This window comes from Anarhichas minor, unplaced genomic scaffold (assembly GCF_050575085.1).
Source record: "Anarhichas minor isolate MPS153535 unplaced genomic scaffold, ASM5057508v1 ptg000024l, whole genome shotgun sequence".
Classification (NCBI taxonomy): domain Eukaryota; kingdom Metazoa; phylum Chordata; class Actinopteri; order Perciformes; family Anarhichadidae; genus Anarhichas; species Anarhichas minor.
Window position 1 is genome coordinate 18,827,501 of NW_027466470.1, and position 12,500 is coordinate 18,840,000.

The 12,500-nt window shown below is 45.8% G+C and overlaps 1 protein-coding gene across 6 annotated transcripts in view; it reads right to left on the reverse strand.

The window, feature by feature from the left end:
- The window catches only part of rnf220a (ring finger protein 220a), a 25,494-nt gene extending 14,562 nt beyond the window's left edge, over positions 1–10,932 (reverse strand). For 2 of the 6 annotated variants that reach the window (XM_076098505.1, XM_076098500.1), the window contains exons 1-7: positions 10,696–10,932; positions 10,510–10,552; positions 8,356–8,402; positions 7,029–7,158; positions 791–983; positions 617–672; positions 352–472 (exon numbers count right to left, since the gene is read on the reverse strand). In XM_076098505.1, the coding sequence (XP_075954620.1) occupies positions 352–472; positions 617–672; positions 791–983; positions 7,029–7,158; positions 8,356–8,402; positions 10,510–10,552; positions 10,696–10,722 (617 nt within the window). In that variant the 5' untranslated portion in view covers positions 10,723–10,932. Of the gene's footprint in view, positions 1–351; positions 473–616; positions 673–790; positions 984–7,028; positions 7,159–8,277; positions 8,403–10,509; positions 10,553–10,691 lie in introns of all 6 variants that reach the window. The other 4 variants (XM_076098504.1, XM_076098499.1, XM_076098503.1 and 1 more) reach the window with 3 other exon arrangements.
- Positions 10,933–12,500: the final 1,568 nt, after the last annotated feature.

Below are 12,500 nucleotides of genomic sequence, written 5' to 3' on the forward strand. Positions count from 1 at the left end.
TGTACGTGTACCAGCATGACACAAACATTTGTATGTGTCCAGACTCGTCTCTGCTTGTGTCTACATTCCCATTAATGATTCTGAGGCAGCTCTGTGCTATGAGGGAACACAGCTGCAGAAAAAAAAATCAATAGCTGAAGAGACCCCCCCCCACACCCACACACACACACACACACACACGGCAAAAACATTCTCCACACAAAATGCATCATTTATGACCTTCTGGAATCACCACGAGAGAGTGTGATCTGTCTAATACCGCGATGGGAAACGTGTCATTTTCTGTCTCGCCTTTTACTACTGCATCATAATGTGTGTGTGTGTGTGTGCCCATATATAAGCATAACCTACTTTTCGATCTCGCTGTTTTTACAGGTGCGTGGGGCGCAGGAGGAGGAGCAGGAGGAGGACGATGAAGGGGTGCTGGGGTCCGTCTTGCTGCTGCTTTCGCCGTTGCTCGTTGAAGGCATCTCTGTAAACACACAAACGGGGGGGGGGGGGGGGGGGGGGGGCTGGTCAATGACATCATTCTTGGCGACTTTTCTATTCATGTGCGTGACTATGTATACTTTATATGAAGAACAAAATCCTATAGCTGCATTTTGGAGAATCTTACCGTCGCTGGCCCATTTGGAGAACTCGGGCGTTATTCTGTTGGAGGGCATCCCGCCGCTGCAACACAGAGACACACACGTTGGTATGAGCGAAGCTTCAGTGGCGCATTTCATTTTGCTTCAGGTAAAATCACTATTCTGCTAGTTTTGACCGTGCAGCGGTCGAGGCCTCCTACTTGAGCACGGCTCCCCGTAGCGCCTCCCTCTCCCGGGCCTCGCCCTGGTCCTCCCCGGCTCCGGAGCACGGGATGATGTCGGCCTCCGTGTACTGGGCCTTGCCGTACTCCAGGGTGTCGTCTCCATCCACGTCCAGGTCGGCGTCGCTGTCTGCCGCGCTCTCCTTGATGCTACACGTGGCGAAACCTGTTCCTGTGGAAATAAGGATGAGGAGAATTTTCAGCATGATTTTTATTTTTTTTTCATACTTTAGTAGGACAGTAGGAATAAGAGGAGTTTGGGTGTTATGTGTAGAGCGTCGCATCGCATTCTGAAATATTTTAAATCGTGCTCTTATGATCGGGGCATAGTGGTATTTGGAACCCGCGTTGGAATTGGTTTCACGAACAAATCGCAGAGCAACCACTGGCTTCATCGCTCATCACTTCATTCAAGTGAGCCGACGCGACGTGAATAAAACAGAAACATCACAGCTTGCAGGTCACATATTTCGGCACAACTGAGCAATATAGCAATTCTGTCTTTTGTTTGCTTTACTGCAAATGTCATAAATAGTAGTAAAAAACGGTATCGAGGGTCTAATGTTTCAGATCCAGCAAAATATGTAAAACGATAGCATAAAAAATATAAAATAAAAAAATGCAAAAGACGGGAAATAAGAAGAAGGCCTCTTAAGACCTCTATTAACGGATTTTGAGACAAACTTGGAGATCTTGAATTTAGTTCTGTTCAAACTTTTTCCCGACCAATTACAGATCTCCGGATGGAGGCAGAAACATATTTGGTCGGAGAGACGGCGTTTAGACACGGGGGTGAACTGATGAAGAATGACACCTCAGCCGTCAATCTCTGAGAGAAAGAGAGGGAGAGTGTGTGTGTGTGTGTGGCACTTCTATAAACCCAGTGATGAACGCTCAGACAAACCCTTACCGCTGCCTGACTGCTCCCTTCAGCTCCACTTAGCCACCGCGCCGGCTGTGTGTGTGTGTGAGTGTGTGTGTGTGTCCGTCACTTAGAGGGCGTCTCTTCAGTGTTTGTTTGAGACTGTCTCTCCCTATGTCACTTAGACCCTCCAGCCCCTTGAAGGTGTGTGCGTGCACGCATGAGTCTGTCTACCTGTCACTTACAGCGTGTCTGTCTAGGTAGGCAAGGTGTGTGTGTGTATGTTACTTACTATTTGATGTGTGTGTGTGTGTTTCACTTGAGATGTGACTGTGAATGTGTCTGTGTGTGTCTACCAGTGACAGGCCTGACAGCCATCTTATTTACACCTATCCCAATTTCTACAAGCTCTCAGCTGGACTAGTGCGCATGTGACAAGTGTGCGTGTGTGTGTGTGTGACCAGATACAAGCTCTGCAGAGTTGACAGCCATCTAATTTAACCCCCTGTCCCAGTATGTGTGTGTTGAGTCTCGATACTTGACTTCCTATAACAGTCGGTCCCGGTGCACTGCAGTGTCTCGCTGCACTGTGGCGTCTTTGTCAGAGCAGCCGCTAGGGCTCGTCTCCGAGGACCTTCTGGGAGTTTAAACATCTCCTCCTTAACTGTGGAATTCATTTCACTCTCACTGTAGAGAAGAATAGAAACGAGGAGGGAGGAGAGGGAACGTGAGGGCGGAGCGGCCGCAAGCCGCTGTGATAAAATAAAAAACAACGCGCCACCAAATGCTAAGCCGTTTTTACAACAGGCCCATGGTTTTTAGTGATCACATAAAAAGGACCTTTTAACTTTTATTTGGTCCCAGCGGCAGAGGGGAACATATGGGGAACAATGGCAACGCAGCGTAAATCTAGCAACCCGCCGGCTCTGCTCGGCTACTGAGCGGCTATTCCTATGACAGAAGCTTGAGCCGTCCTACCCAAAATGCCCCTGGGTCGGACAGCAACGTCTCTGGAACTACAGCATTAGACGCGAGTCTGTGTGAACCGCAACGACAAGCAATTATCCGAGCAAAACTCAGAGGAGCGCCTCGTCACTTAAAGGATAATAGCGCCGGTCCACCTTAAAAAAGGTCAGCCTACCTTAAGTGAGCCTGAGCTGGAGTTGTTGCTTTGGTGCTAATCACCTTCACTCTCATCAGCAGGTGGCTGTCAAGCAAGACACAGCAACTTTGGTTTGGGTCTTAAGAAGTTGGAGCATTTTTTTTTCACCGACAAATAAACATGTGCACACACCGCGTGAACGTTTAAATATCTTAAAAGAAAAATATAATAAAACAACTCTTTTTGGAATCAGTACAAAAACTCAGGTCTTATATTGCTGCTAGAATTGAAAGAAGAAACCTTGAATCCTCCCATCATAAGACACGTAAACACATAAAGACTTCTTACAGCATCCTGCAGTTAAAGGTAAAAGCTAGTTGCTCTCCAGCCCGTAAGCATGTCGACCGGACACGGTGGAGGTTCTGCACGTGTGCACGCTGTTCATGTCTGAGGTGTTTTAACTGTGAGCATATGTGTGTGTGTGTGTGTGTGTCCCAGTGCTCCTATCTGTCCCTCTAAGCAGTCTTGGCAGGCCAATCTAATCTGGCCAGGGAAAGGTCAGCCCCACTCTAACTGCCTTTCACTCACATTATGCACCGACCCCCCCCCCACCTCTCCTCCTATCCGTTCCTCACCTTCTTTTGTGTCATCGCTCTCTTTCTTTCTTACCTTTATTCTTTCACATTACCCAAACATACCCCCCCTCCCTCCCTCCCTCTCTCTCTCCTGTACTAGTCCTCTATTCTGCCAGACAGGCGTGATCAATACACACACACAGCGACTCCTACAGGGTCAACCTGGTGAGTCTCATTATCATAACAGTCTCCTGAATATCGTTGACTCTTAGCACGCTAACTAGCTACAGGCTTAGCGACAGCAACGCCGGAGACGACCAATCTACATACACGTCAGCGCAGCGACACCACCGAGTACAGATCCGAGGAGGCGGGCGGGATGAGAGGACTCGTCGGGCTGACTGGTGACCAATCGACCCACCTCGGCGACATCCCGTTGCCGTGGCAATTATCGGGACCCTCTGAGAGGCAGAGAGGTGGGGAGTCAAAGGCCATCGCGCTATCTTTCTGCCATTTACAGGTCAGGGAGGAGATGGAAGGAGGGGGGAGAGACACAGGCACAAAGATATGAGCCGGCCATCTTTGAAGTCCATTTACAAAGCACAGATTTCTCCTCTTCTCAATCCCTCCGTGGGCCATCTAGACCCGCAGTAATCCCCCTCTTCTCCTCCTCCTCTGTCTCTCAGGACGGCCCGGTATCAAACCTCTCCATCTGTCTGTGACCCGACAGATGGATCAACTATGCTGCTCCATGCTCGGTGTTGCCGCTGGAGAGGCGGCAGTAAACACTTGAGAAACAAAGAGGAACATGATACAGATAAATAGAACGTGTTGCATTTAAATGGAATTTGTTGTTTTGGCCAAACATTCATATTGGTGGTAACACTGTACTCGCCAGGTCAAGAGCTGAGATTTGGAGGACTGATTAATGGATTTAGTCGTAAATGATACAAGAATGGCAGATATGTTGTGGATGTGAGGATTTGCTGCTTTTTAAAATCATTTTAGTTTTTTTGGACTGTTATTGTGGCTTCACTACATTTTGCCAAATTTAGACTATTTCACTCGGGTATCAAAGTATTTTTCTGGTCCTGCTTGTTTTGTGAGAACTTCGGCTACTTCTGATAAATGAAAAAAATGATTTTGCACAAAAACATATTTAAATATCATAAAGTGAAATATAACAAAAAACAATCTTTTTGGAATCAGGACAGAAACTCAGGTCTCATATTGACGCTAGATTATAATAAAAAAACGAAAACCTCAAACCATCCCATCATAAGACATGAGATTATGATGAAAACTTGTAATAAAGCAATTCCCCCGTTAAATACAGACTTTCTAATGTATCCTGCAAAGTTGAAGCTTTGGACTTCGACAGACAGACGGTCCACTGGAGAGATAAAGAAAGCTCTCTGTCTGTGCTGCGGGTCCTTTCAACCCGGATAAGCCGGTGCGAGACACAGGGAAGTCTTTCCTCACACAGAGTTGAATCATAAACTGATCTTGTTCGATTTTTTTTTTCCCTCCCTCCCTCCCCCCCCCTCCCCCTCCCTTGAAAGGGCCCCGTTCCCTCTGCCTTTCTTCCTCTCGCTCTCAAAGGGAGGGAAGGATGGTGGCACTTCACAGAGGGATAGGCCCTCTCTTCATCCCGCCAGCTGAGGAGACCCCCCCCACTGCAACATCTCTATATCCGTCTGGCAGGCCGCTGGCTCTCGAGAGCCTGCAGGATTCAGCGGCGACTGTTAGAACCACTGAGGAGCTTTCAAGACAAAATCCACCTTCTGAGCCTTTTGTCGAGTGTGTGTGTGTGTGTGAGCGTTTCAAGTCGCTCTCCCCAGGCCAACTCAGTTATCTGTGTCACATCACAAGGTGCCCTATTAGAGCGCGGCAGAAGGGTCCTGTGTCTGCTCGTTTTAACGACGTGAAAGAGAAGATGGGCGGAAGGAGGGAGCATCGTGGAGATGGACGGACGGGCGGGAGGTGGCTCCCCAACGAGCCGCTCTCTGGCGCGGTTTAGTTGAGATTTCAACATTGATCTGTCTTGTCTCCGCTCTCTCCAGGCTCACAGGGAGGGAGGGAGGAAGGTGAGGCTCAGCATGTGTGTGTTTAACAACGGATCGAACAGGGAGAGAAGCAGGGAGGGGGACGGATGAAAGCCGAGGCCGAGACCAAAGGGTTTCAAAGGGCCTCTTAAGAGATGACGACGGCTCTTTACCTCCATCGGTGCGCCTCTCGGTGGTCGGCCTCTACTTCTGTCTCTTTACACACCGAGCTCCACACAGGGAGGCCGTTGTGTGCACTGTGTGTGTTCAGACATTACGGTAAACAGAAGGAAACGTTCCTACAAAGACTGAGCCAACCGTGTTATGGTTTTACTGAGGAAGTGTTCTTTATGATTTCAAGAAGCAACGTTACCGACTAGAATATTAGACAAACCGTCAAAGAAATCACATAAACCCAAGAGTAGGGACATCAGATTACTGTCATCTATTCTTCCATTACTTTTTCTTAAGTTTTATGTATTTGCCGTGGCATCGTTTCAGTATTGGTATCCAGATATTTAGGCAGCGTATCGTATCAAACTCTCAACATAAAGTTGCTATTATGACAACACTATATATATATATATATATATATAATGATTCAAAAAAGTAATCAAGACATAAATAGGAGATAAAAAACAACTATTAGCTGCAGCCGTATCTGCATATATTATTAAATCTAAATAGCTCAGCTCTTTGTCCTGTAACTGGTCCAGGAGCTGAATCACAGCGTCCCGAGATGTCCCTCATCTTGTTTACATCCTGCTGAATAAAATCAAACTCGGTGAACATTAAAATGACATTTTACACCCACTGAGTTTGCTCAGATCTCACATAAACCAAAAGAAGCAGACATCGGATTAAGATGTACAAATTAGCAGCTAATGTTTGGATAAAAATCAGCTCAACCAAATTCACATCTAATATTTGGAGGGTGTGATGACACATGCACGGCGTTTCATCGTTGCTCTTATATTTGTCCGGACACCCTTTTTTTTAGAGAAATTGAAATAAGCTAAGCTCAAGGAACAATAGTTAAACATCACAACAATACAAGTTTGAAAAAATAAAAGCAGGAGGACCAAGAAGAGCCGGTGACAGAGAGCTACCACTGTAGGTGAGACGTGCCACAGAGCAGCCATGCTCCCCAGTGACCAGCTCTCCCATCCACTTCTATAATTGCATTTCTGGGCGCACACACTTACAGGCGGTGGTGACCAGTGGGTCAATTGCACAGCTAAATGTGTTTTCCTTCCCCGAGCGAAGAGGGTTGTGTGGGGGGGGGGGGGGGCCAAGCCAAGCCGAGCTGAGCTGGGCTGACCCCGGGCGAACCGACGCTGCCGCCGGACCACTGGCATCATTTACGGTCTCGCTGGTCACATTCAGCGGCGGTCCCACGGAGCTAACAGTGCTCAATGCTGGACGGGAACAGAGGGGATGATGGATGAGCGGAGGAGGAGACGGACGAACTGGGCTGACCCTGTCTGCGTACCGCTGACTCTGTTGGCCATCTAACGAGCAGGCGACTGTGCACAACCTGCCTCTGGACGCAAAGCGGATGTGACATAAAGACCCAGTGCAGTGCGTGACATGAGGTGTGTGTGTGGGTGTGTGTGTGTGTGTGGGTTCGTACCTCTGAAGCCTCCCTCCAGCAGAGCCGTCGCTCTGATCCTCTTCTGCCCCGCCCACTCGTACTCCTCAAAGCCCCGCCCATTCTCTCCATCCATGTCTGCAGAGTCGTCATCGCCTAGCGCTCCCTCACGCTGACACACACACACACACACACACATACACACAGGACACGTTAATCACAGCGAAAACATGACTTCACTGTTTCAGAATAGTGGTGTGGTGGAAGATAGGCCTGATCTCCACAGCACGCTTTCCCCGTACCGAACCATGACCAGCTGTGATGAGGACCCAGTATTGTTGCCAAATGTCAGAAGGACACAAAGATGAAGAGCCTGCTTGTCTAGATCACACGTTCAGAGTGTGCACACTGCACTAAACTACAGACTTTTAGAAGAAAGCCCTCTATACATGTGCATTGGGAGGTTATCAGTTATTTGGCCAAAGACCAGAAATACTTTCAATTTATTTTACTTCAAAAAGTTACAGAAAGAAGTTACTCTAGTTTAGATAAACAGCAAAACAGAGAATCTTCTCTTCTGTCCACTTCGTCGCTGATCAGAACAAGAAGAACGGCGCTTCAGGCCCTGGTTGCAAGCAGGACAGAAACATCTGGGTGCAAGGCTGGCTACGAATATGCAATGAAAACACAGCTGGTGTGGCACGGTACGGCTCTGGAACGCCTCAAGCGTGCTGCTGGAGAAGAGGTGTTAGTGTCTCTACAGCTACAGTGTGACGGACAGCAGTGAGTGAGGTGAGATACAGGAGGAGTGGTGGCGGTTAGTGGTGATTCATTGCCTTCGGTCTACTCTAGGATGGAGCGTCTACAGAGAAGAAGACCTGGTCTGACAACTACGAAACACAGTGAGGTGGTGACGGGAAGAAACCTGCCCTCGTCTCATGGGAACTAAAGATGGAACTGTTATGCTCGAAACATGAGCTCCATGCTGATGAATAAGAGGCGACCCCGTCATATGGGATAAACTGCAGCCTTGTACTTCCAGGCAACGCTCACGGCAGCTTTGCGGTGCGTTTTCTTAATGGTCTCTCTGACAGTTGTTCCCATATGACGTGTCTGCAGTACCGCCGCGTCAAGAGGTGGTCAACATCTAGAGGAGCTACAGTCGCTATAGGCTGGTATCCAATCTAATGTAGTGGAAGTGAAGTAAAGAGGTGACTGGTCAGCGTCTACAGGAAGAGAAGGGTTGACAGGCTGTCCGACCGGGGGTTAAGGAGGCCCAGGGTTGTACTACCTGGATCAGGCATTGTTCCACATGTCTACTCATCTCCTCCTCGCTCCCAGCCAATGGGGCGCTGCACAGCGGACATACCTGGCCCCCATCCTCAGGCTTCCTCCTCTTCATCTTTCCTATACGGGCTGGAGAGGGGCAGGCAAGACAGACAGACGGACACATTTTTAGTTTCAATCGCCATTCAGGTGTTCCAGCATGATTCCTTGGATGGTTATGTACAGTATATATATCACTGGTTTCAAGGCACAGGAGGGAATCTTAAGAAAGACCTGGGAGGAATTTATCTAGGAATTTAACACAAATCTTCCTAGAAGTCTAGAATCAAGAGCTGAGCCGGCTAAACTTGGTCCTGAAATGTGTTAAGAAAGAAACGACGAGCCGGACGTGGCGGTCTCAATCCCCCTCCTACACTCGACATCCACGCCATCCCCCTCCCTCGGCTCCCCCCCCCACCACACACGCACTTAATTAGAAATTGAACAGAGCAGAACAGCCGTCACTGCGCCCCGAGTCTCTGTCGTTTTTTCTTAACTGCGAATGGCGCGCGGGGACATTAATTTTTAGCTGGCCGGGAAAGCAAGGGGGAGGCAAAGATGGGGCCGCGGCGAGGGGATGGTGGGAGAGGACACAAGGCAAGACGCCATAACTGAAGGGGGGAGGGGGAGGGGGGGCTGATGGAGGGAGTGAGGATGGGAGGGTTAAGGAGAGAAACGGCCTCCTCCTCTTAGCCAATTCTCTCCTGACGCTAATCGAGGGGAGCGTTGTTAAATAGAGATGGGAAAGGGCCGCTAATTAGGTTCGGCAGGGATCTCAGCCCCCCCCTTCCCATCAGCCATTCCGCCCCACATGAGAATGATTCCTGGTTCCACATCAGGGCAGAGAGAAAGTAATGGAGGGCGAAGTTTAAACCAAGTCTCTCGTCACAGGCTCTGACTGAAAAAGGCGGAGTTGTCCGTGTGGCGCCTCAAGACTAGAAACACTAAACTTCTAGCAATAGAACAACCGATATGGTGATATATTAATCAGAACTTCTTGGTTTACACTGCTTCAGTGTTCGTTGATAAAAAAAATAAAGAAAAAGATGACAGGGGTGATGAAAGTTGTATTTTGCAGAATGGCTAAAGGAACACTGTCAACTAACACGTGTGTTAAATATAATGTCGGATCTAACTGTGGACGCCTGAACGCCATGTTAGAAATCCAGAATGGAACGAGGCTCATGAAAACGCAAAACATTTATTCATCAGGTAGCAACATGAACGGTGGCTGCATTCTATTCCAAGCGTCCCAATAAGCCGCGACAGCGAGCCAGAATGGAATCATGTTACTTTTCAGCGGCACGTCAGTGTCGTAACGTAAAGCACTGGCCGGATCAGCCAGTGCTGGTTGATCAGAAGAGTCCTTATCTCAAAGCTTAGTCCCAGTTTGTTCCTAGTTATATTTTATAATATTCAAGTCACAGAGCTAGGAATCCAAAGTAAGAAAATAAAAACAGAAGAAAACCTGCATGAGGCTGTTCAACCATCTGGATGACAAATGATTCTGTTCCCTGCACAATAGAAAATAAACAAAAACGATGTCCATACTCTGGAGCTGAATTCAAAGTTTGACTTCTTTTTAATTTGTGCAACAGATGCAGACATTTTTATGAAAGTGTTGTTTAATAACACGATGGATTTTTAAAAGATTGTCGGGGGGATGCTTAAGCTCCACATTGGGGCTATTCAGAGCTAAAACACAACACTAAACCCTGTGTAGGGGCCACAGGGTGACTGTCACATGACATCAGTAATGAGGGAGGATGGATGAACGCCACCTGACACCCGAGCTCATGTACAGTAGTAGAATATGTTGCATTAAATCAACGTCACGTGATCATATCGTCACATTTCATGGCAGCTACTTTGTCCCCTGTGCCTTGACACCAGTGATATTATATCTTCATTTGTGGTGAAGATTTATTTTATTTTCATCATTCATTTTAAATTGAACTTATGGTACTTTACTGGTCAGTATATATGCTTAATTATCACCATATATCGATTTAAATGTATTTTCCAATCTATCCTACCACAGCCAATCAGTCTTTCTGACATTCAAGTAAATCTGTATTTTAAAAAAAATCAAACTTTCAAGAGCAAAAACCATCCTGAGTACAGTAATAAACTTTTAATAACGACATATAATGTGTATTAATAAGCACTCGGGAGATGAACCGCTGCATATACATACCATTCAATCTCGTTTGCCTGTTTGCTCGAACTCGTAAAAATGTCTGCAAGCAGAAGGGAAGAGGGGGAAAGAAGAGGGAGGAAATACACATTAGATAATAAACAAACAACACAACACGTTCACGAGCACGAGAATAACTTTTCGGAATGGGATTGCTGTGGATGCTGGCAGTGTAAACAAACCTACTTCTCTATTGTTTTCCTCATCCTCCATGACTGGCGGGGTTCACTCATGGCTCATTCTACACTCGCCACAAACTCACTGCTGAAAACTACCCGACTGCGTTTCCAGACACTGTACATCACGGCGAACCAGAGCCTGTATCTATTTTTTAATGCGGATGGGAAAGGATTGAAAGTGGCGCTCGTATCGGCAGATACTGCTCGTGTCCGACGCCATGTTGGCTTGTTTTGATCACGTGACGCGCTGGAGACGGAAGTGGGGGAGACGTCACGTGTCATTGCGGATGTCGACCGCTAGAGGGAAGCAACGGGTTTCATTAAACGGTCTGCATGTGATTAATGGGGTTTGGAGCTTTACACACAGGACCATACAAGATGCACAGCTATTGTACTGCTCCACTAACTGCTAATGTTAATATAATATAAAGAATAAAACCACGTCAGAGATGTTACTAAGCTTGACGATTTGGCGTTAGGGAACATTCTTTCACTCTTAAGGGGAGACACTACAGGTGAATGGGGTAAATAGATATCACCAAGAAACTTCGCCAGTCGATTACTTACATTAAATATTACAAGTTTTGTGAAAATGTATGTTTGAATATGCAAATGAGACATTATCGTATTAAACATGTGCTTATGGTATACATTTACAGGACATAAATCTCAACATTCGACAAAGCCATGCATGTTCAAAATTCTTGTTTCATTTTGTGAACATATTAGAGTCAAAAGGATTTTACAGAGGGATTTTTGGATATCTCTTTTAATCCCAGATCAATGACAAGACAATCAGAAAATACAGTCTACAGCCATAATAAAATCTGTTTTAGCCATGTTTTTAGGGATGAAATGTTCTATAAATCAGGCTATGAAAGCTATATGAACAAACCCCTCAGTAAAAACCTTGAGAATATAAAAAGGAATCTATGTTAATGTTTGGATTTTGTAAGTGCCACTGAAGTGGAGATTCTCAGAGTAAGAGAAAAAATAAATTTTGCGAAAACAACCTTTAAATCTATGCATTGTAAAATTACATCAATTTTATTTCAAGCCACTACAAGTTAATAGGGGAACAAAAATTACTAATATGCATCACCATGAAACTTCCCCAGTCGATTACTTACATTTAAGACAGTTATTTTGTTGTATTACAAGCTTTCTGAAATGCAAATACAGCATTATTTAATGCTAACTTTCGGTGAATTTAGGAAAGATCTACAGACGCAAATACTCAAAGTGTACTGGAATAAAATATAAATGTGCATTTTGGATGATTTTTCTCTACTAGTCAGAAAGACGACATGTTACGGAGGCCAAATAGTTCCAAATCTAGAAATTGACCAGTGCACGAAAAACTATGTTTTTGCGTGTAAGTTATTGGTTTCTGGTGGTATCTTTGGCTGTTTACAATTTTCTGTGTATTCATCAATATCAAATCTCTGTTCTTAATATGCAACTGTCAGTGCTGGAAGAAGTACTCAATTATTTAATAAAAGCAGCGAAACAGCAGTGGAAAGAATACTCCATCACAAGGAAAAGCCCTGCATTCAATATCCTACATGAGTAAAAACTAGATATTATCATGAAAATGTACTGAAACTATCAAAAGTATGAGAACTCATTATTATAATACTGATACAGTTCCATATTTTGGACTTTTCTTGAACCTTTGTTTGTTATATTGAAATATATCAAATGTCAAATGATGGAATGTCACTGTAATGTTTAATCTTGAATAAAGTATTGCATCTTTTTCACTCTATCCGGTGTTTTTTATGTAACATCTGCAAAGTAAGCTACATTGTA